The 26320-nt window shown below is 31.0% G+C and overlaps 1 protein-coding gene across 1 annotated transcript; it reads left to right on the top strand.

The window, feature by feature from the left end:
- Window positions 1-3766: 3766 nt before the first annotated feature.
- On the top strand, window positions 3767-25927 carry LOC143055480 (MFS-type transporter SLC18B1-like). The gene is made up of 13 exons (XM_076228626.1): window positions 3767-4442; window positions 7296-7391; window positions 8845-8918; window positions 11570-11726; window positions 15051-15119; window positions 16280-16370; window positions 17361-17506; window positions 18301-18399; window positions 19191-19294; window positions 19898-19993; window positions 22187-22261; window positions 23616-23709; window positions 24849-25927. Exons 1-13 carry the CDS (start codon window positions 3834-3836, stop codon window positions 25026-25028), a joined length of 1890 nt encoding a protein of 629 aa, XP_076084741.1. The 5' UTR covers window positions 3767-3833; the 3' UTR covers window positions 25029-25927.
- The last annotated feature ends 393 nt before the right edge of the window (window positions 25928-26320 follow it).

The following is a 26320-nucleotide window of genomic DNA, read 5'->3' as shown; positions in this document are numbered from 1 at the left end:
AACAAATAGTGTTTTAATAACCACACCAATATAATTATGTTTTCTAGAAATATTCACTTTAATGACTCTATCACGGATAAATTTCAAACTGAAAACTTTGAATAGAATAAAAAAAATCTTTGAGAATTCTTCACTTCTTCCTATGTAATAGTACTGTCCTGGCAAATTTGTTTTTAATTTGTAGGTTTATTTTTAATGATTTAGTCCTAATTATCATTTAAAAAAAAGCCAGATAAGTTAATAAATATACTATTTTATTTATGATTAAAAACAATGTTTATTTCTGCCATTTATAAAACATGTAGCATATTAGGCTAATGTCCAGCTGATAATTCAAACGGAGTAGGCTACTGTCCTGGCAGATTTTTTTGTCGTTAATGAATTTTTAATGATTTAGTCCTAATTATCATTTTAAAAAAAGCCAGATAAGTTAATAAATATACTATTTTATTTATGATTAAAAACAATGTTTATTTCAGCCATTTATAAAACATGTAGCATATTAGGCTAATGTCCAGCTGATAATTCAAACGGAGTAGGCTACTGTCCTGGCAGATTTTTTTGTCGTTAATGAATTTTTAATGATTTAGTCCTAATTATCATTTAAAAAAAAGCCAGATAAGTTAATAAATATACTATTTTATTTATGATTAAAAACAATGTTTATTTCTGCCATTTATAAAACATGTAGCATATTAGGCTAATGTCCAGCTGATAATTCAAACGGAGTAGGCTACTGTCCTGGCAGATTTTTTTGTCGTTAATGAATTAAATGCCCATATCATTTATATTTTCTCAAAGCTTATGTTCTAAACTTTTAAATGAACTAACATGTGTTTACCACAAATTTATTTTGAAGAACATATTAAACTTTATATTTTGATTTTGAACATATTTCAACAAAATTTCTAACATAAAATTCTTCTGTCCTGGCAGATTTTTTTACCTTTAAAAGACGAAAAAAATATTAATTCATAGGTTTTTAGAAAGATTATTCCATAATCTTTATAATCATACAAAAATAGTATGCCAGACAGTTGTACTGAAGAAAATATAACAATTATAGGTAAACTCTTCTCGACAATTTCAGCCATTTGTTTCTTAAAATTTAGCGGAGTAGGCTACTGTCCTGGCAGATTTTTTTTGTGTTAATAACATAAAAGTTCATATAATTTTATATTTTCATAAAGCTTATATTCTAAACTTTCCAATGAACTAACATTTGTTTACCAGACATTTATTTTGAAGAAGATATTTAACTTTGTATTTGTATTTTGAAATAATTTCAACAAAATTTCCAATGTGAAAGGCTACTGTCCTGGCAGATTTTTTTACCTTTAAAAGCTGAAAAAAATATTAAATTATAGATTTTTAGAATGAATATTTCATAATCTTTATAATCGTACAAAAATATTATGCCAGACAGTTGTTTTGGGAAAAATATTTCAATTATAAGTAAACTTTTCTCGGCAATTTCAGCCATTTTTTGATAAAATTAAACTGTCCTGGCAGATTTTTTTTAACTTAGCTATTATTTATTTTTATATTTTTTGTAAATAGTATAAGTAAATACCATGATCTTTATTATGCAATTTAAATTTTATCAATATGTTGAGTACAACAAAAGTTACAGATAAAAACGTATCGAAAATAACTGTCCTGGTTTTATCTGTCCTGTTTTTAGACCTTCCCTAGATTTTCACTACTCCGAAAAAATCTACCTGTGAAATACCATGTCTGGAAAAAAATTACTGTGACAAATTATCCCCAGGAAAATATCACAGAGGAAGAAATAAACCGTTACATTTATATAAAGTACACAATAATAAACTTACTTTTTTATCCTCAGATGACATTAACCATATTAATTTTGATTTATTTGGGAGGCTTTTAAAGTTTTTGATGTTACCTTTTTCAAGTAATTTACATAATCAGATCTTTTATTTTCTAAAACAGGACACTCAACCTCAGTGTTGCATGCATACTCATGATAATTAACATATTCTTTCCTCCACTTGAAGGCCTGCATTAAACTGCCTCATTCAATAAGTTTCCTATTTATGTGCACTGACTCTTAACTTAGTGGGAAGTTACCTTTCATCCTCATTTGAAATTATTAAATATTTTTCCATACAAATGTTTTCTTAAAATAATTGTATTCTAACATGACGTCCTTCAAACGCTTTGTGTACTCACCGGTGGTAAAATATGAAAATATTGCCAGGGCTGTTCGGATCGTACTCCCACGTCATATGCTTTTTTATGAATGCTGTATCCGACGTCATAGAACAATGACTTAAGAATATAAGCATTTTACGGGAACATACATGCTTGTGAAACCGAAAATCATCACAACAAGGAAACGTAAACAAACGATGATAAAATGTGGTATAAGCCAATTTTTTTTATACATGTATATATAATACATATGAGTAAATTATCATTTAAATTCATCCAAAACTATCTAAATACGTTATTGTAAATAGTTTAAGCATGTCACTAATTCAGTTTGCTCCGTTCTTTTACACCAATTTAATAGTGCGTTTGTTTATGGGAACGGCAAATGTATGCCTCTACCTAAAGCGCTCCGATCCAAAAGAATTGCCGTATTTGTCTTATTAGAATTGAAATAATTCATGGGGGCTTGAATATATCGTGATTTTACCACGGGTTGTCCCTTTATGCCGATATTTTACCCCTCGCTATCGCTCAGGGTAAAATATTTGTCATAAAGGGCCAACCCGTGGTAAAATCGCGATATATTCAAGCCCCCATGAATTATTTTTTTAAATATTATCATGATTATATATATATATTTTTGTCAGTAATTTGATATGTAATCTGTCATTTATTGGATTTTCTTTCTATCTTTGTTATAAATGTTTTGCCCCTGGGGGCCCAAAATTGGCTAATTAAATTTGTCTTATCTGTCTTTTTTCTATACAAGTATTTGCACCCAAATTATCCACTGTAGTGCTGAGCTCAGTATAGAGCAACAACAACAAAAAGAAGAAAAGACACTTTTGCCTCATATTTATTTATAGCTCACCTCTCCAGAACTCAGAACCAACCCAGGGGTGGGTCCAGCCATTTTTACAAGGTCTTTTTTAGCTGAATATGTGGTATGTGCTTTGCTCATTGTTGAAGGCCATACAGTGACCTTTATTTGTTAATTTCTGTGTCATTTTGGTCTCTTGAGGAGAATTGTCTCATTGGCAATTATACCACATCTTCTTTTTTTATATAGATCAATTTTTTAAAATTAAATTATGGGTTATTTTGGGTACTTAATTTTATTTTTGTTTCAGTTCTCATGATTATGATGATATAATTTAATTTAGGATGTTACACGTCTTCTGATTGGCTGACATTGTTTTGTTTATCATATCATAGACCAAATTTTGTCATGTGACCATGACGTCATCAATGTTTTTTCATGATTTATGCCGTTTAAAAATGGAATTTAGAATTAAATTATAAGAAATAACTGTAATATTTTGTCAGTCTATTCGAAATAACATAAAAAATGTGGTGCCCGTGAGTGACTGTTAAATAGCCCGCTATGCACGTTATTTAGTGTGCACCACATTTTTTATGTTATTTGTTCATAGACAGAAAAAATATTACAGTCATTCCTTAAGTGTCATTCCAACCTTTTACCCTATTTATAAACATAAAAAACCTAACATATATATTCTTCAGTTTGAGAATGAGTATACTTCTTTGATTTATAACTGGAACTCTGTAAACCTCCTTCCAAACAAATCATTATAATCATAAGCTATCTATTTATTTGTAGGTTGAAGACGAATGAATAAAAGAAAGATGACAGAATGCAGAACAATGAAGAAAATGTTAATCAAACAGACGAGCAAGATGTTTCAGTTCAATATGACTTTTCTATTAAATTTTCAAACAACTCAAAAAGTCAGAACTTGTTAGTTAACAAAAAAACATTACATAGTGAAAATGAAACTTCTAAATCAGAAAGGGGTTCTCGTTCATTAAATGGGAGTAAAAGGTCAGGGAATTATGGTGCAGTAAATTCTGTGGAATCACTGCGGAAAACTTCCCCAAGTAATTGTTATGATGAGGAATTTATTGACCCAGTGGTAAATCAGGACAACAAATATTCTGAGCCAGTAAAAAGTCAGGACAAATTTACAGATGGTCGAAATGTGAACCCAACAGGAAAAGAAATTCAGACTGTCATCGTTGAGACATCATTAATTTCATCTAACTCTGAGGATGAAGGACTAGAGAATAAAATTCAAGGATCTTGTGATAATCAGAGTGATATTGAGTCTCCCAATTTATCAACTCCAACATTTTCATTCCGTGCCTTAGGCAGCCGACACAAACTGATCTTAATAAGTATATCCTTATGCAGTTTTCTGAGCTACCTGTGTTTGTCGTTGATAGCGCCATTCTTTCCTAGTGAGGTAAGATTGTTGTACACTTGTGTTTATGTTGATATACATGATATAGATCCTTTTTAGCTCACCTGGCTAGAAGGGCCAAGTGAGCTTTTCTCATCACTTGGCGTCCGGCGTCTGTCGTGGTCCGTTGTCCGGCGTCTGTCATCGTCCGTCGTCGTTAACTTTTACAAAAATCTTCTCCTCTGAAACTGCTGGGCCAAATTTAACCAAACTTGGCCACAATCATCATTGGGGTATCTAGTTTAAAAATTGTGTCCAGTGACCTGGCCAACCAACCAAGATGGCTGCCATGGCTAAAAGTAGAAGATAGGGGTAAAATGCAGTTTTTGGCTTGTCACTCAAAAACCAAAGCATTTAAAGCAAATCTGACATCAAGTAACATTGTTTATCAGCTCAAGATCTATCTGCCCTGAAATTCTGAGATGAATTGGACAACCCGTTGATAGGTTGCTGCCCCTGAATTTGTAATTTTAAGGAAATTTTGCTGTTTTTGGTTATTATCTTGAATATTATTATAGATAGATATAAACTGTAAACAGCAAAAATGTTCAGCAAAGTAAGATCTACAAATAAGTCATCAAGACCAAAATGGTCTGTTGATCCCTTTAGGAGTTATATATATATTGCCCTTTATAGTCAATTTTTAACCATTTTTCGTAAATCTTAGTTATCTTTTACAAAAATCTTCTGCTCTGAAACTACTTGGCCAAATTAAACCAAACTTGGCCACAATCTTCATTGGGGTATTTAGTTTAAAAATTGTGTCCGATGACCCAGCCAACCAACCAAGATGGCCGCCATGGCTAAAAATAGAACATAGGGCCGAAATGTAGATTTTGGCTTATAACTCTGACATGGGTAAAATTTAAGGAAATTTTGCTGTTTTTGGTTATTATCTTGAATATTATTTTGTCATGAATCCATCTGCTTCCTTTGTTTAATATTCACATACACCAAGGTGAGCGACACAGGCTCTTTAGAACCTCTAGTTTCATATTAGGTTTTGATTCTGTAATAATATATATAGTTGATCAGTGTTGATGACATCATATGTATTTATAGATATCAAAACGAGTGAGAATGTATTAGACAGTAAGACATGTAAGACAGACGGACGGACGGACGGACGGAAGGATGAACAGATGGACAGACAGACAGACAGACCAACCGACCGAACGATTGACCAATATTTTCTGGACTATAGTACTTAAGTGTTGTGATACAAAAATTTACCAGAATCTAAACTATTTAGCATGATAAGAAGATGTCACAGGTATGATTGCCAATGAGTCAACTCTCCACAAGAGACCATAAATGACACAGAAATTATTAACAGATCATGCAAATTAACTTAATAAAATTAAGAATGGAAATGAGGAATGTGTCAAAGAGACAACAACCCGACCATAGAGCAGACCAAATCTGTAGGCCACCAATGGGTCTAAAAAGTTAAAAGTTTAAAGTTCACCATACAAACTTAACAACTTTAGGTCACTAGATACAAATAAAACAACATGTACAGGTCACCGTATAAATTAACAACTGAAGGTCATTAGAAAAAGATTGACGCACAATTGATCATGTGTTATTTTTATCATAGTCACATGCATGACATGTTCTAATAGATATTGTTGACTATGATAATTATGTCTTTAGTATTGGACAAGGGTTATCTTTGTTTGTTTTCATATCTAGTTTGGTTCATATTTCATTATATACATGTACATGTTATGAAATTATCTGTAACAATTTGATAAAATGAATATTTGAAATAATATCAAATATATTTATTGAAGCATCATTGTAGATGTGGATCCAGGATTTTGAAAAAAGGAATGGGGTTGGGGGTGTTTGTAAAAATGTGTGGAAATGGTAAAAAGTCTAGATTAACCATATATAATGAGCTCCAATCAGGGGGGGGGGGGGGGGGTCGGCCAGAAGTCATAAGGTTTATAAGTATGGTTTTTTATATACATGTACATTTGTATTTTGTAAATTGTCTAAACAGGCTGAAAATGACAAACTTGTTTGGGTCTATTCATGTTTTATAAAACAATCATTATATATTAAAAGAAGATGTGGTATGATTGCCCATGAGACAACTCTTCACAAGAGACAAAATGACACTGAAATTCACCATACAGCTTTAATGTGAGCAAAACCCATAGCGCATAGTAAGATATTATGGGGTTCGTGTTGTTTATTCTTTAGTTTTCTATGTTGTGTCGTGTGTGTACTATTGTTTTTCTGTTTGTCTTTTTCATTTTTAGCCATGGAGTTGTCAGTTTGTTTTAGATTTATGAGTTTGACTGTCCCTTTGGTATCTTTCGTCCCTCTTTTAAAGGTCATGATTTAACAAAATTGTAAAACAATTCAAACAGGAAAACTAACGGCCTAATTAATGTACTAAGTAATGAACTAAAAACAAATATGTTACACAGCAACAAACAACAAACACTGAATTAAAGGACACCATGTGAACCCTTAATTTGAAAATATGATGTTTGTAGTCATAGCATGTTCTGAATTTACAAGGACCTGTTATGATAATCTTATTACAAATTTGTTGTATATTTCTTACATTTTTATTAGTTTATGATGAACCTGTAACTAATGTTTAGCAAATGTTTAGTCTTTAATATTTGGTATGCAAATGTATTGGCATTTACAAGTTGGTAAACCCCACACTTTCATTATCATTATAATATTATGGTTCATTGTCTTTGAAAAATTTGAAAGATAAATAATGTGTTTAGGTTTGTTTAAAAGGAACACCTTTTAAAAAGTCAAAAGTATTCGATATGCAGTTGTATTGGCATATCACATCTAATTTCATTTTTTGTTTTGTAATTTAAGGCTGCAACCAAGAATGTCAGTGATTCTGTGTCAGGATGGATATTTGGAATTTTTGCTTTAACCCAGTTTTTAATATCACCTGTATCTGGTAAATTGGTAAGTAGCTATAGATGTTTTACACTCCCACCTAGGAGTCTACTCTCGTATTCCGAAGAAGATTAAGATGTTAGGAGATGCTTTTGATTAATTTAACAGCAACACAACAACACACATTATCAAAAGACAACTTTGAGGTAAAATTGGGTAAAGGGGAGGGATGCAGGTGCTAGGGCAGCCTTATTAAGCGTTATATACATGTTAATTTATATGATAAGTGTACAGACTTTTTACTGATGATATTACTTCAGAATTGGCTTGATAGGTCCCCTCCCCCTTTTTAAAAAATCTATGATCTGCAACTAGAAACCTTCAGTTAGATGCAATCTTAAACAATAAACAATTTTCTGATAAATATATAGAATATATAGAAAATGTGATAAAAACCCATCAACAAACACCATAGTACACAAACTTCTTGAGTTAAAAAAAGGTCATCTAATATTATTATACACTTGTCTAATACAATATAGTTTAAGAAAGATAGGGGTTCTAAATTAAAATTGATAGTATTCTTTAATAATTTTTCAAGCTACAGGTAGAACAATTGTCAGAGTTTGTATTGAGTATTAATTTTTTTAACTGTAAAATAAAGAAAATTATAAAAAACATGAAACTTTTAAATAAAATTTGAGAAGAAACTTATCTTATATGACAAGTATAATGTGTTTTCAGAAAATTATAAAAAAAATAGGTTAACAAACTTATTAACATGGTCTTCCTACAACACAAAATTGGTGAATTTACAAGTTAAAATAAATGAGTTATCTCCCTTCATATGGCATAGTAATTTTTTTTAACAAAACAAAAACTTAACTGTAAGAAATAAAACAGTCATGATGATAATACAAAATACATAGTTATCTTCATTATGGAAAGTCATTATAATGTCAGGGTACCCAAATTGCACCTATTTTGACAGTTTTTTCACCTTCATTTATTTCCATGATTTCTGGCCAGATAAAAGTTTCAATTCTCTGTTTATTTTATAGATGCATCCTTATTTACTGTATAGTTCCATCATTTTAATTTTGAATTCATATTGAATCATACTATAAGTTATATGGTTTGCGACTGACCCCTTACATATTTAAGCGGTGCGTCAAATTGTCATAGCAAGTCACAGTGTTGCTGTTTTAGGCCACCCTTTAATAATTCTGTTTTTGATGTTGCCTACCCAAAATTGCCTTGTAGGGTTAGGAAGATATAAAAGTAGAGATGTCATTTTTTGGGGCTTAAGTTACAAGTATAAGCCAAGAAAATTAGAAAATAATAAAAACAAAAAAATTATAATGATCTAGATATGTTATAAAGTTTTTCTGCTAAGCTGCTTTTTAGATGGGTTACAAAGTAGACATCATATAAATTTATTTCAATGTTATTTTTGGCCTTGTGAAGTTGTTTCTGAGTGTTTGCTTTTTTGTTTCTTTATGTTTTACATATTTTATTTTAGTTGCCGTTGATGGGGTTGAAGTTCATGTACATTGGTGGTCTATTTTTAGCAGCAGGCTGTACAGTATTATTTGGGTAAGTAACATGGCACAGTTGCCATTTATGGAGTTAAACGTTCATGTACAGTTATATTAAAGTTGAGGAGGAAAGATGTATTAATATTTGCATGCAAAATTTCCTATCTAAAAAGTGGTTTTTGGGATACAGCCAATTAAATATTTAAAAAAAGACTAGATTTCAGAAGATGTGGTATGAGTGCCAATGAGACAACTCTCAATCCAAGTCACAATATTTAAAAAGTAAACCATTATAGGTCAAAGTACAGCCTTCAACATGGAGCCTTGGCTTACACCAAATAGCAGTATATAAAGGGTCCCAAAAATGACTAGTGTGAAACCATCCAAACAGAAAAACCAAAGGTGTAATCTTTATAAAAAACGAAAAAACAAGAAACACTTATTAACCATATCAACAAACAACAAGCACTGAACATAAGGTTCCTGACTAATAGGACAGATGCAAACAAATGCAGCTTCTTCAAATGTATTATTACAGGCGCCATCCTTAACCCTAAGCTGAAACAGTAGTATATCATTACAACATAGAAAGATACGTTATAAAATGCATGTAATAACAAAACCATACTGATATATATGCATTTTACATTTAAAATTTCGAATTGCATATATTTGTCCACTATTGTTCTCATTTTCAATAGTGCCAATTAAGTTATATAGACAATAATAGTGCATTGACTTGACATATCAAAGATATACATGATATAAGGATGAGGCTTCGGGCCAAATCCTTATATTGTTGATATGTCAAGTCAATGCACTATTATTGTCTTTATACTGCAATCTAAAAAAAACATTTTCAATTGTTGTTAAATGCGTTAAGGTTATTTATTTGATTTAAATATTGGGGGAAATCCCCTTTGAAAAGGCCTCATATCATGCTCGCGGAGAAATATACAACACAATGCAGTGGCGGATCCAGGGGGGGGTTCCAGGGGTGCGCACCCCCCTTTATTTTTGCCGATCAATGCATTTGTATCGGGACATATGTTTTGCACCCGCCCTTTGCCCTGGGTTACCTGGGTTAGCACCCCCCTTTCGAAAATTCCTGCATCCGCCCCTGCAATGAAATGTACATTTACCTGTTGAAACCCACACTAGATGGTGAACGAAATCGTTTGAGTATGGACTAAAATATCAACCATAAGCATAAAACATAATGATTTATAGGTAGCAAACAAAAAATATAAACAAATGAAATATGTTTTTCCAATAATTGCAAAAGAAACAAGGTTGAGTCGTACCACGCATCGTTGTATGCATTGGAAACAAGAACAGGTTGAAGAGGTCATATGAATAATTAGTATTATTTCGGCAACTTCTATTTAAATATTCATGAGGAAAAGTGATATCGGGTCAGTGACTGTATATGACATAGAACAAGTGCAGTATAAACATGATAAATGCAACTATTTAGTAGCTGTTCAAGATTTTTTTTTTCTGGTAGAAATCAATTAATTTCATTTATTCAGGGCTTCAAAAGGTTATTCTGTTCAAATTGACACATTGATACATTAACTATATAATATAATATAAAGATAATATTTATAAAGGGAAACGATATTTGGTGTAAAAAGTCGCTTTGACCTCTTTCACCTAAAGCTTATGGTAAATGGAAAGGTTTTGATTGAAACAATTTTTGCAAGAGTTACTTCCCATATGTAGCCATAAACTGGAGGTCTAAAGCTAGGTTGGAAAATGTCTTCATAATTTAGCAAAATTTCTCTTGTTTTACTGACCGCTAGACATTAGTATTTTTTTAACCTTGCTTAATGCATCACTACCATCTTGTTAAGATCTTTTTTCAGACTTGTTTGTATCATATGTTTTGTTTTAATTAATTTGTGTAATAGGAAAACAAATCAATAATTCCTTCTGCAAAAATGGTGGCCAAAGGAAATAACTTAAACTCAGATAAAGATGAAACTTATCATGCTAATAAGTTTTCTTGATTTTATCAGATTGACAGTCATTATAAAGGAGTAGGTCCGGTAGGACCCCTTTTTGGCCCCAAAATATAGCAGTTTTACAAAATGGTTAAAATGTGAACTTTTAGGTATTTATTGGAAAGTAGAATGCTTCTGCTTCATATGGGCTGTTTTTGACAATACAATGCACATATATCGGGTACTAGCATCATAAAGTCACGCTAAATTATTGAAATCTTCACAATTTTAGCGTTTTTGTTAAACTTTAGACGGTTTCCGTCTTAAATGAAAGTGGCCACATTCGTGTTCATTCTTAATATTGAAATGTAAGTTGTATTTGATGATTATACATATCATATATCAATATTGAGGATGAACACGAATGCGACCACTTTCATTTTTGACAAAAACTGTCTGAAAAGTGACATTTTTTGGCATATATTTGATAGATTTTTCATATTTAAGCTTGAATCGGAGCGTTTTTAATGACTAAATCAGATAAAATCTTTCACATACACTAATTGATTTAACTGAAATAGACACTATAGTGTTTAAAAAGTGTTCAAAATCTTTCCTCAGTCTGAACCTGAAATTTGAGGCCCAAATCGGCCCTTACCGGACCTACTCCTTTAATCTCACTAAGTAATTAACTCAGTGGAGACTTTGCAGAGAGTTCACTCTTGCATGTTATCTAGATGTTTGTTATTTTCTTTTTTTACAGGATGCTAACTTACATAGACACAAGCACCGAGAATATCACCTTCATTATTTATTGTTTCTTACTGAGAATTATCCTAGCTATAGGTTGTTGTGGTCTACAGACTGCAAGCTTTGCTCTAGTTGCCAAAGAATTCCCAGACTCAGTCGCTACTGTTTTTGTAAGTACAACCAGACTTATTTGACTCTTTATTTTGGTACTCCATATCTGGTACTGTATATATCATGTATATGTAAAAGTGGTTCCAAAGTATTCCTTTACTTTTTAGCTTACCTTTTCTCATCACTTGGTTCCAGTCTGTCTAGATCTGTGGATGTTGTCGTTTTACTTTTACAAAAATTGTCTCCGCTGATACTATTAGGCTAAATTAAATTAACCAGTTTTGGTCAAAATCATCATTGGGGTATCTAGTTAAAAACGTGTGTTCAATGGCTCTGCTTGAAAACCTAGATGGTCCACATGGCTTAATTTTGAAGTTAAAATAGAAGATATGGAAAAATTCAATTTTTGCATATCATTTTAAAAACTTCTATAAATAGAGAAAATGGGTATTAAAGGTAAAAAAATATTAAGAATATGGAGCTCTACTTATTGTTCATTTATGTCAAAACTGTCATACAACTAAAAACCCTTTAATGATGAATTTTGATTTACTATTTTTAAAATGCTTGGTCTTTTATCTCAAAAGAAAGCAATATCATTAGCAAGACAGGATGTGAGAATATATCTACATGACCAAAATTGTATGTTTACTTTTTATTGAAATTATTGCCTTTTAAATACAATTTTTCCTTTTTTTGCGTTTTATCTTGAAAATTTAATAAATAGATTGAATCTTTAAATTACACAAATGAACAGCAAGACAGCAAAATTTCTAAACTAATTATTTTTGTTGAGCCTTCGACTTTTGTCTAAAAAGCAAGACATAGCGATCCTACATTTTGTCATCGTCATTGTTGTCCTTGTCGGCGTTGTCAATAAATATTCACTCTGTGCATGGTTAAAGTTTTTGAAATTTTAATAACCTTCTTAAACTATCCTGGATTTGTACCAAACTTGGACAGAAGCTTATTTATGATCAAAAACTAGTATCTAGATGGAAATTTTGTTAAAATTTTGTACCTGTTTCTCCGTATTTTAGTTTTAAATGGACTTAGTTTTTGTGCCAGTTAAAATTATATGCAGTCTGCAGTTTAAAAACTTAAAAAACATTTATGAGATTCATAAACTATCCTGGATTTTTTTCCAAACTTGGACAGAAGCTTCATACAATCAACAGATAGTATTGAGAGGACTATTTTTATTATTTTCTTTACTCATTTTTGTTGAGCCTGCAATTAACAGCAAAAGTAGGTGAGACACTGGATTCTGCGAAACCCTTGCAAATTTATTTTGTAGATTTTAAAACTTTGTATGACAGTTTCTATTATTGTTCTACCATGTTGGTAGTCTCATGGTTACATAAATTTTATTCATGTTGGGTTGTTGTCTACTAGTATGAGTATATATGTATCAAGTTTTGTTTCATTTTATTTTATCAGAAACATTCAACATGTTCAAGTGAGTTCTGACTAGTACTCATTTTAGCAATGCTTTACAGATGAAACATCTTTCCCTTAAGGCTTAATTGTAGCATGGCATAAAAAGAATCAGTACATGATTACTGCTTTTAGCATGCTAGAACTATTTAGAAATACTGTGGAGTACTTATTGTTTAAGGAATATTAATTTTCATGAACTTCAGGGGAATGCTTAAGATGAATTCAAACTTCAAGAAGTAGACGTTTTGTGTACTCTTGCATGAGTATTTGTAAGAACTATGAAAAAAGTATCCATACGAGTACATTTTCCTCTTAATTCCCCAAAATGTGTATCCTAGAATTGATAAAACATGAATCCACATCTTACTTAATTGAACAGTAGTGTAAAATGAGGGATGTTGTACTGTGAAAAACCTGAAAACATACCACTAGAATTTACAAGAAGGGTTGGGTGAGAACAAAACTGTACAAAAGGTTTGATATCAGATTCTCAATTGTAAACTTTCCATTTCTATGTGGCAATATTCCAGCAGCTCCTGCATATGGTTTAGATATTTCCCAGTGGATACAATATTTGAGAGCTTGCATTTAGTATTATGATTTGAATTGATATTGGCATGGGTTGCTGCTTACACAGATGCAATTAAACAAAGAGTTTCAAGTGATGAAGTTAAAAAAATCACTTTAAAAAATACAGCTAACACCAGCATGAGTTGGTTAATGGTTATGGATATGTTCCAATTGTCATAACCACAAGAATGTCCTCTTTTCTTTAAGGCAGATTGATCACCAGGTTTGTAATTGCATGAAATACTCTATGTGTGCCACATTTGGAGCAGGATCTGCTTACCCTTCACGGGCACCCAATATCACTCCCGGTTTGTGGGATGGTTTGTGTTTTCTTTGATGTGTTATGTATATAGTTGTTTGTCTTTTGATCCTTTCTCTAATTTTGCATTGACACTAATTTGTCAATAATTTTTTTCTACTTATAGGTTTGAATATTTGTTTGGTATACATCAACCTCTTTGTTACCTTAAAATTTAGGCAAACTATGTAAGTGTTCCAGTGTTACTGTTACACATTTTCAGATGTTACACTTAATAATGTCTTGCGAGCAGCATATGTGTGTTGTTGAATGTATATACAAATTTTTGCATTCTTCTCAGCAACTTTAAATTTTTGCTTCAATATACTACTGGTACTTTGCATTATATATATATCATTTGTATATAGTAAGCTAATGCTTCAATTTTTCTTATTTTCAAAAAATTTCTTTTTTTATGCTTTTAACTTTATAAAACATTTATTTGCCACAGTAAATGCAAATTTAGAAAAGAATAGAAAACATCAAATTATAAAAGATACTGTACCAAGTCAGGAATATGACTATTGTTATCTAAAATTGAGAATGGAAATGGGGAATGTGTCAAAGAGACAACAACCCGACCATAGAAAAAACAACAGTCTGATTGTTTGATGTGTTGTATCTTTTGAAATTGCATTTGATATTTTGAATTTTCCTTCAGTTTTTTTTATTTTACTTTTTATACACTATACAAAGGCATATAGCGCATTAACAATACCATATACTATCTCATCATTCAAAAGCCAAAAGTGATAAAACCCATGAATGGAGAAGGAAAACATATATAAACACTGTACAAATCATGTTCTTACAATACCCTGACGCAATTAAATTTAACCCCAAACACTGTATGCACCATTTCTTCTGAATGGAGAAATAGTAAACTTTTGATTTACAGGTAATTTACCCAGCATTCTGAATGAAATGGGGGATTATTAACTGAATTACAGTGTATGTGATGTATTATAATGTAAAATGCTTTACAGTCTGTTTGATGTAGTATTGTACTAACTGAATTAGATTTTGTATGTAGAATCATGATATTGGCTTATTTGATTTAAACATCTATTTATAGGGTATAACAGAGGTATTTGTTGGCGTTGGTTTCATGTCTGGGCCTGCTATAGGAGGATTTCTGTATGGTGTAAGTTTTTTTCAACTTTTTGTTAAATATCTGTTAAACTGTTGATTTTTAATTAGCACTAATTTTCACTATTTGCTTCATTCAGATTGAAAAGTTACACATGATTCAACAAAAACATATGCATACATTTTCTTGCAGCATAAAACATATGAATGAATACTCGTACATTTTCTCGCTGCAGTGAATACCCGTTGTTGGCCTTCAGCTGTTTTGTGCTCTTTAGTCAGGTTTTCATCTCTCTGATAGATTTCCCATTTATTCGTTACATTTGTTGTTTTTATAGTAATTAACATGATTAAGATGATAGCACAATGTTGACTGCTGTACCCCTATTTTTGACATTTTTACTCTGAGTATGTTCGTTTTGTCCACGCATCGTTGACAATGTAATGGAATTTGATGCGACTGTCATATAAGTGAGAGGTTTAGCTAGCTATAAAACCAGGTTCAATCCACCATTTTCTACATTAGAAAATGCCTGTACCAAGTCAGGAATAAGACAGTTGTTATCCATTCGTTTGATGTGTTTGGACTTTTGATTTTGCCTTTTGATTTTGGACTTTCCTTTTGAATTTTCCTCGGAGTTCAGTATTTTTGTGTTTTTACTTTTTATTATAAAATTGAAATTAGGGTGATGTGGTATGATTGACAACTATCCATCAAGGACATAATGACCTTGCATTACCTTGCATTAAGTGATTAAGTATACCTAAGATTTTTATTTGTTTACATATTTGTTTGTTTTTATATTTTTATTACAAAATGTAAAACACAATGTTGACTGCTGTACCCCTATTTTGGACATTTGACCTATTACCATGATTACATGTATTATATCTGTTAATTTTGTTCACACATCTTTGTCAATATAATGGAATTTTATGGGACTGTAACATAAATGAGAGGTTTAGAAAGCTATAAAAACAGGTCTTAAACATGTTATACGTAAAAAAAAAATGCCTGTACCAAGTCAGGAATATGACAGTTGTTGTCTATTTCCCTGAGCGTTTGATTTTTCTATTTGCTAAGGAACTTTTCGTTTAGAATTTTTCTAAGAGATTGGTATTTTGTTATTTTACTTTTTGCCCTTATTATTTATGATTCCTTTTTTATTGAGAACATAGTTGCCCTTCTAATTTGTATTTATTTTATTTTCTCAGAGTGGAGGTTTCATCATGCCATTTGCTGTAGTTGGTGCTATCATGTTCCTTTGTGTCCCATTTAATTTTTGGTTGATTCCAGTAGATACAGGTAAGTGCTTTGAACTCATACATTGTTTGTCATAGATACTGGTTTAACATTGTTTGTCATAGATACTGGTTAAAGCTTTGAACTCATACATTGCTCTTTATAGATACAGGTAGAAATTTTAAATAGATACATTGTAGTTCAAAACTTTCAATTGCAAAATCAAGATAAAATTGATGTGATTTCAGGTTATTATATATAAATCATATTAAATCAGGAATTTTTAAAAAGTTTACTATTCAAAAAGAATTAGCAGGTTAAAATGACCTATAATTGTGTTTGATGCTCTGTTCAAAATAACAACCAAAATTTGGTAATTAGTAACTGACAGTATAATAAATAACAGAACTTAGAACAGATTTTTTAAGGTCCCTGTCCTTGATTTTGATAATAATAAGCCATTGAAAATTTTATGAGAAACTTATTTCTCTAACATACTTGATTTTCTCAGATTTAACTTTGGTACCCTCTTACTTTAAAAACCTCTGAAAAATAAAGAAGGATTTTTCATCAGTTTTGGTTTCTTAACCAGATTTGTATTCTCTTGTTCAATTTATGACTAATTAACAGAGGTATACTACTGTTGCCTTTTAAAAAAAAAAGAGCATTGTAAACTATATTTATTTAAATTATTGAAAGAAAAGTAAGTTATAAAAAGTTTCATGGCACTACATGGACAAAACCAGAGGATTCCAACTGTATGTAAAAAAAAAAGAACAGATAACATCCTTTTAACTTTTTTGGATTCAAGTGTCACTGATGAGTCTTGTAGACGAAACATGTGTCTAGCATATATATAAAATTTAGTCCTGGTATTTATAATGAGTTTATCCTTAAGACAACACTTCTCTAGCCTGAGAATCTTTCTCACAATATCTCGTTCTAAACACATTTTAATGAGACCACCAAGTGGTTTGTACATTTATTTAGAAATAAAGAAAGAAGTTTGTATGGATCTCTAGTAGTTAATCTATGAATATTTATCGTTTGCAGTTGTTGAAAAGTCTTCCAATTCTAAGATATCATTTTGGGTGATGATGAAGTCCCCCAAGACAATCATTAACAGTTTCTCAACATTAGTGGCTGCCATGATTTATTCAATTCTGGACCCAACACTAGAACCACATCTGAGTGGCTCTGTAAGTTTTCTTATCATTATCATCATTATTTTGAGCTATGGTTATCACTTCTTGTACCTCATCTTGTGTAAAGTCCATCTGAAATCATGAGTCAAATTTGAAAAAAAAATTCTAGAGTTAATTTTTAATATTTACTACTCAAAAATAGTTTTCCAACACTTTTATTTGTATTATTAGGGTCAAACTTTGACGGCTCATATCTTTGCAGAAAATGCTCTTTTCAATGTAAAACAAATTGTATGTGTAAGAGAGAAATGTAATAACAATTACCACGGTATCAATTTTATGTATTTTTAACTAGAATGTGCAATAAAATGTTATTATTGTGACGTTAGTTTTGAGTCCTTCCTTTAAAATTTTCAAACAGTGAAGCTCTCTGATATTTGAGTAAGATTAACTGTAGTATTTTTGAATGTACAAATTATTGAAAATTAAGAAAACTGAAAGTTACTAAAAAGATAAATTTAGATTTTGCTTAACTTTATATTTTTATTCAGAAGTTACGTTGATTATCTTTTTTGAGCAGCCTAATATTTCAATAAATGTATATTGACAATAAATATTGTGATTTTTTTTATTGAATTTTCATCAGGACTCGATCAGAAATAATATGAAAGCCGAATATGTATATGTTCTTTTGAAAACATATGGAGCTATATAGCCAAGAAAAAGGCTATATTAATCAAGAAAATTCCAAAATACTTATGTTCTAATTAACTGTTTGTTTATACCTAATTTTGCTATTTGTTTGTTTGTTTTTCAATTAAAATTATAATCAATATTGTATATTTCAGTTCAATTTAGAAGCTGATATCATTGGTCTTTTGTTTTTGCTGATGGCCGCATTTTATGCCATTATGTCACCTATAGCTGGATGGATTTGTGATAAATTGGTAGGTAGGTTATGTTTTTATGTCATAAAAAACTGGATAGATCTGTGATATATTGATAGATCTGTGATAAATTGATAGATCTGTTATGTTATTTTCTCACCAGAAGCTGGATGAATTTACAATGCATTGGAATTTGATGCGACTGACATACAAGTGAGAGGTTTGGCTGGCTTCAGTCAACCATTTTCTTCATATGACAATGCCTGTGCCAGGTTGGGAGTATGACAGACGTTGACCATTTGTTTGATGTGTTTGTGCTTTTGATTTTGTCATTTAAATAAGAACTTTCATTCTGAACTTTTCCTTGGAGTTCAGTATTTTTGTGATTTTACCAGTATGAAATATCATTATGTAACCTATAGCACAATAGATCTGTGATAAATTAGTAGTTTAGTTATGTAACGATGTCATATACAACTGATATATCTTTCAACTAAAGTTGGACGAATCTACAATGCATCGATAGGTATTGTATGGCATTATGTCATCTATAACTGGGGAAGTCTAAGGTACATATGAAGGTATATTATGTCATTATATCACCAATAACATGATGGTTCTTTGAATTGTTGGAAGGTTATCTATTTCTTAATAAAAATTTAGCCGTGAAAAGCAATTAAATAATGTACACAGGTACTTGAAAGATTATTTTCAATGGAGCACATTGTATTTATGAACTTTTACAACCTACAAGTTGTGTGGTATTTAGTATCTAGTCTTTTCAGTCTGATAACTGAGGAGTTTTGGTACCAGTGTTTGTACTGAACACCTGTTTTGTCTTGTCTTTTCAGCCAGATAACCGTGGAGTATTGATACCAGGTTTTATTATTTCTGCTGTTGGTATGCTGTTCTTGGGTCCTTCAGAAATCCTTGGACTTAGAGATTTATTAGATGAGTGAGTTGATTTATTATTGTTTGTCAAATTAAAAAGTTGCTTCTATTATATAGATACACCAAAAACTGATTGAAAGACATAATATAAAAAAGAACATGAGACAACTATCAACAAGAAAACAAATGACACAGAAATTTACATCTGTAGGTCACTATACATTCTGAAAATATTTTTCCAACAGAGAGTAAAGCAAACAGTTGTCATGTTCTTTTTAATAAAGCTTGGATACAAGACCTGATTTTAAATCAACATATACAAAACCATTAACTTTACATACACAGAAGGTATCAACTATGTTATACAATAAGTAACTTGAATCTCATAAAAAAGTAACATGAAATACTTTGAATATATGTTACATAAAATGATTCTGAAATTAAGCATTTACAAGAAAAAGTAACTTCATTTGCAATAAAATATTAACTTGTTGATATGACAGTTTGCAGTTGTAATAAAATTAACATAAAAGGAGTTAAAAAGCATATAAAAATAATGAATATGTACCGTTAATTTAGACAGCTGTGTTTGAACAATGTGTCCCAGATTGTACTTGAAATTTGGTCCAGTTTTGCATTACATGTATGTCTTATTTATATTTTGTAGTCAGCTATGGTTAAACATTATATCGCTCATTGTACTTGGTATTGGATCCAGTTTAGCCTTGATACCTACGTTTGATATTTATGTTAGCATAGCAGAGTAAGTATTTAACTTAGGAGAGAATAAATATATCACAATAATTGAAGTACAGGAAGGTTTATTTATTATATTATTTGCATTAAGACAACAGTAACTGATCACATGTGAAAAAATCTCATAACTAATTACGAATATAAATCAAGGTTACTAATTAAATAGGGGGAGTCACATGTACTCCAAGAGAAGACATATGTGTGTGTGGACATAGTAACCATGTCTGCTATCGATGCATAACCTGGCAAATTCCCACTCAGTCAAAATAGGGCCATGACACAATTACTAATTAGACACCTATGAATATTTTGGTACCTAAAGATCTGATATTGCAAAAACATGTCGCTAATTAGTTGAAGCAAAGACATAGTGTATCAGACAACGGATGTGTCAGTTTAAGAAAGTCTTTCTCATAACTCATGGGGAAGTTTATGTGTAAGGAGCTTTGACTAGTTTTCAGTAAATGTTAGTACTCTTTAATTGGTAATTGAGTGTGAATTGACATTACTATAAGACGTGTCAAGGTACTTATCTATCCCATATTCATGTATTTGGTTTTGATGTTATATTTGTTATTCTCATAGGATTTTGTCTAATGCTTAGTCCGTTTCTGTGTGTGTTACATTTTAATGTTGTGTCGTTGTTCTCCTCTTATATTTAATGCGTTTCCCTCAGTTTTAGTCTGTTACCCCGATTTAGTTTTTTGTCCATGGATTTATGAGTTTTGAACAGCGGTATACTACTGTTGCCTTTATTTGTGCCTTTTGACTTTTACTTAATTGTTTTGTGCTTCTTTTCAACCTGTGCAGGAAAACCCATTATAACTAATTGTAGGTTATTCTGTTCCAAGTAAGGTGGAACATTGAGCCTTTACAAACATATTCAACACTTTTGTTTGTGGCTATTGCAATTATGGAGCCTGTAAACCAGCTATTGAACCAGAGGTTGTGTTTGGTTCAGTCTGTGATAATTGGTTTGGGTTTATTTGTTTTTAGAATAAATGAAAACTTTCACGTTTTCTGTTTTTGAATTGTTTCATATGTTGTCATGTTGAGGCTTTAAAAGCTAGCTATACGGTATGGGTTTTGCTCATTCCTTTTTCAATTACAATTAATGTTTACTGATACTCTAAAATTCTTTTCAACTTTTTGAATACATAAATATATTTTCCCCAAATTTCTCAAAATCAACTAAGCAGAATCATGACAATGGCTTCATGTTTAGTCAGCGTTTAAGGTGGTACCCAACACTTTCACTACAATTAATTTGGCTCGTTTAATTTTCATAAAATGTTGTCAAAGTATTTACTTTGACCCCTTAACAAAAATATAAAAAAATCAAAAACTTTTAACCAACCGTTTTGTCAGAAAAAATACACTGGTTATATAGCAGTTTGACAAACACCAAATTTGATCATTGTAAAGCTTAATATTCCTTTTACAACACAACGTAATTAAAACGTTTAGCTGACTTTACAGAGTTATCTCCCTGTAGTGTTAGGTACCACCTTAAACAGTGATCTGTTGTAACATGTTAGTGTTTTTGAACATCTACTAACAGGTTTTTAATCCTTTAGATTATTGGTTTAAATTGCATAGCAAGCCAACGTGTGAATTGTTGTATTTTGTATTGAAATGACAGTGATTGCAATAATATTTACAACCCAGCATGCAATACCAATTTGAACTTTAGTCACATCCAAACTCTAACTGAATCTCTTACCATCACCAGAAAAAAAAATTCAACTAAATTACAATGTACTTTCCCAATTAGTTTCGGTTTGTTCCAATAACTTTGAAATCCAGGGTTATGGCAAAAACAATATGTGTAAATTGTCAAACAGCATGTGTAAGTACATTTTTTATTCGTGCTATTTTTATTGTCATCTAATGTTTCTTATAGATAATTACATTTTATCAAAAATAAGCCTTTGCTGATGTATATGGCAAATTAAAATTAAACTTCTAGCATGACTTGTAATGTGTAACAATACCACATGTGATACTCCTTTTCGGTTGTGATTAGATATAGGAAGATGTGGTGTGAGTGCCAATGAGACAACTCTCCATCCAAATAACAATTTATAAAAGTAAACCATTATAGGTCAATGTACGGCCTTCAACACGGAGCCTTGGCTCACTCGGAACAAAAAGCATTAAAAAGAATTTGATTAAAAATGCAGATGGAATATTTTTTCAGAGAGCTAGGATTTGATGATGATTTAGGAATGTATGGTATTGTAGCAGGTCTATGGGGATCAATGTACGCTATAGGGTAAGTCATATGCTAATTATCAAAAAGCATCTGGACATATGCATAGGTTGAATTTGATAACAATTATAAATTTATCATGCTTATTCAATTATGATTTCCGCAGGTTACTGCCATCTCACAAAATGCATTCTAATTTGTGTAATTCATAGTTTTACTGGATATTCTAAACATCAATAGGAAAATAACACATGAGGATAACAAAGTGAACTGTAATAGCAATGCTAAAATTACAGGAAATGAAAAATGTCAATGAAAAATTAGATTCATACATTCCAACTCTTAACCTATCAATGACATAGTAATGTTAATGTTTCATTGACAGAAGGAAAGGAATGTAGTAAAAAATCCCACTGATGAAGCATTATAAATGACTTATTGTAATGACTTAGGGCAAAGAATGTAGCAAAAAACACCACTCCTTACTGAAACCGAATTTTTATCTGTTGAGAAAAGGGAAGGTGAAAGATGCACAAGGGATAGTTAAACTCATAGATAGAAAATAAACTGACAACGCCATGGCTTAAAAACGAAAACAACTAACAGACAAATAATAGTACACAGGACACAACATAGAAAACTAAAGACTTAGCAACACAAACTCCACCAAAAACTGGAGGATCTCAGAGGCTCCGGAAGGGTGAGCTGATCCTGCTCAACATGTAGCAACCGTCGTGTTGCTCATGTTAGTACAAACCCTGTAACTAGTATAATAAGGTTGGTCACAAAACGTGAAAAGGGAATGGGATTGTAGTTACGATATAAGGAACCTAGACATGTCTTACCTTTAAGTGATTACAGAGGGTCTAAATAATACCACTCGTACCATAAAACTCTGATTGATGACATAGCTATGGTCAATGTTCTACTTGTCAAGGTGTTTACAGAGAGCACAAAATGTATTGAACAATATCTCTGCTAAAATCCAAATTCTGATTAGTTAAAATAGCGATGCTGATGCTTTATTGCCAGGACTTTCAGAAAATGATGTATCTATGAAGTGAACATATACCACTAATGCACAAAACTTATTTTAATAAGTCTTTTAATTATTTTCATTATTTAAAGCCCTTTTAGAGATTTATTTTAATACGGCATGCATTTTTCACAGTATGTTATAAGTTTCGTGTATTTTTTGGACCATCAAATTTTATTGTAGTCTTAAAGTTTGGTTATGTATTTATACAAAACATATTGCAATATTATTTTTATACTGTGAAAATTGTGACTGGATTGGTTAAAGTATTGTTTCTAAAAAATTAAATAATGAATCAAAAATGCCAAAAATAAATGCAAACAAATATTTACAGTAACTTTAAACAGTTATTTATATTAATATATATCATTTTGATTACAGAGATTTTCTTGGACCAACAATTGGTGGTACATTGTTAGATATTTATGGTTTTCCATTTTGTTGTACTATAACAGCAGGAGCATGTATATTTATGGTAAGTATTTAGAATTTCTAAATGTACACTTTCTTGACAATAATGTCACAAAAATAACAATGTTTAGGGCACCTGTCCTTGTTTAGGGCACCTGTCCTATTTCAACAGAATCTAGGACTAGGTGTCTTCATCCTTCTATCGTGGATTTTAAATTACATATGACAAACGACTGAATGAGGTTGGTATAGTATTCCACAGACTGCAAAACCCTTAAGAAGAGGATATTCTTGATTGGGAAGTATCTTTTCAAATGGATAATAATTAAAATCACAAAATACTGAACTGCGAGGAGATTTGAAAAAGGAAAGTCCCTAATAAAATGGCCAAATCAAAAGCTCAAAAACATATCAACTGTCATATTCCTGACTTGGTACAGGCATTTTATTATGTGGAAATGGTGGATTGAACCTGGTTTTATAGCTTACTAAACCTCTAACTTGTATGACAGTCACAAAAATATGAGTAATACCAGATAATTTGTTTTTCAATATAATCATTGGAGTTAAGTATGATTACCAGTGTTAGAAATTAAGATGTGGATCTAAGTAACTTTATATAGAGTTTGGCCTTTAATGTGTAATAACCTGTAAGCGACTCTAGCAAAACTATATATTACTACTATGAGCCTGCTTTATGTTTAATAATTATTTTAATTTTAAAATGGACAGTGATTAACAAGCAAACAATAAAGTTGGGAGAAAAGAATTATGCAATACAGAGCCCAGTTGCACTTCTGATGCAATGTTTAGTCTTGATAACCTTTAAAAAATAGTGGAGGGCAGACATAGCTTTTTTTTTCGCGTAGTAACAGCTATATAGGGCTTTAGTAAAGTTTTAAAAGTTTCCCTTACTGATATTTGCTTAGCTGTTTGGTACAATAGTTTAGTTTGGTTTGGTTTGGTTGATAGTATTAATATTGACCTTAATATCAAACTTTCTGGTTCTCATTCTTTTATTGTTATAACTGTTTGCAATGCAATGTTATAGGCAGTATAACAGTTCTGTATGATACTATATGTTGTAGATAGTATTACAGGACATTGATATCAAAATTACTGGTTCTCTTTCTATTTTTTTTTTGGCTGTACAATATGCAATGTTATAGGCGTTATTAAAGGACTTTTACTTCCTATTTACAGGTTCCCTTATTGTTATTTTCATGGCTGTACGATACGAGATGTTGTAGACAAAATTCCTGGAAGACTACCACTGTTATAAGTGAAACAACACCACTACTTGCTGAAGATTTACAGGATTATGAACATGATGTGTTATCAACTTATCCTCCACAAAAACAAACTACAGTAACAATGACTTGAGGTTATGTCTTTATCTGTGATACATGTATTAAGTGCCAATTGTCTTTCTTCACAATGTTTTTGGTTTACATTGTTTGAGTTAGAGTTATCTCCCTTTGTAAACATATTGAAGGTCACAATGTCCTTCAGTCATATTGAATCAGTTTTACTGATTAATTGGCTTAAAGCAGCAACAGACATTTTCTTACAAATTTTAATTTGTCTAAGTCCCTCATATTTCATCATTATGATCTTGTAAGGATCTCTTCTTGACCTACCGAATTCACAGGTTTTAATTTACTTTCTAAAAAAAGACAATCATATACATCCAGCGATTAGTAGAATCAAATATCAATAAATCATTCAATGGTAGATAAATTATATTAGTTTTTGGCAACATCAATGTTGTTTGGTTATCAGCATGGCATGGTGTTCCATTTTAATTGAGTAGTTTTAGATGGCAAATTATCAAACGGAAATATCAAATGAAAATTAAAATAAAATTATACTAATTCTTAACATTAACTCCTTGCAATTTTGTATTTTGTAATTTTATATATTCAGTAATTATTTTAACAGATAACTCTTATGCATTGTGTTATGAGCATACCTTATTGTATTTGTATTGACCAAGGTCTAATAATTCAGCATTATTTTTATATATACCTACGTGACAAAATACCGGACTGTACAATTAATTTGTAATTCAGGAAAAGTAAAAAACTGTATTTTTTGAATGTTAATATTGTCTATATTTGTTAATTGTTTGTGAGTACAGAAATGTGATATGCTATATTTGTAATGCATTGATATTTGTGAAATGTACGCTAGAACTGTAATGTGATATCTGAGATTTGTAATACATTGTTATGAATGTGTTAAAGGGAGGTAATTAAATTTATATAATTACTTATCAAAGATACCAGGCTTATAATATGAAATGCCAGACACACGTTTCATCTAAATAAGACTCATCAGTGACGCTCAGATCAAAAGTTAGAAAGTCAAAGAAGTAAAGTTTTGAATAGCATTGAGGACCAAAACTCCAAAAATTGGCAAAATACGGCTACGGTAATCTATTCCTTGGATTAAAAAAATCTTTAGGATTTCAAATAATTCACACTTTTGCAGACATTTGTAAAAAAATACCATATAACTGATATTCATGTCAACACCAAAGTTCTGACTTCTAGGCAGGTGATACCCTTGAAATAAGACTGTTGAGATTAGGTTCTATATATTGTTACCATGGTGATAATGATTAAATGTATTTAAGACTGAACATTTTCCTGAAAATAGTATAGAAAATAAAA

This window comes from Mytilus galloprovincialis, chromosome 12 (assembly GCF_965363235.1).
Source record: "Mytilus galloprovincialis chromosome 12, xbMytGall1.hap1.1, whole genome shotgun sequence".
NCBI lineage: Eukaryota > Metazoa > Mollusca > Bivalvia > Mytilida > Mytilidae > Mytilus > Mytilus galloprovincialis.
This window is presented reverse-complemented; position numbering and strand designations above follow the sequence as displayed.

Coding starts and splice junctions, on each gene's coding strand:
- LOC143055480 (XM_076228626.1), top strand. CDS start 3,834: ATGCAGAACAATGAAGAAAATGTTAATCAAACAGACGAGCAAGATGTT. Junction 7,392..8,844: donor CACCTGTATCTGGTAAATTG/GTAAGTAGCTAT, acceptor ATTTTATTTTAG/TTGCCGTTGATGGGGTTGAA. Junction 23,710..24,848: donor CAGGAGCATGTATATTTATG/GTAAGTATTTAG, acceptor TCCTATTTACAG/GTTCCCTTATTGTTATTTTC.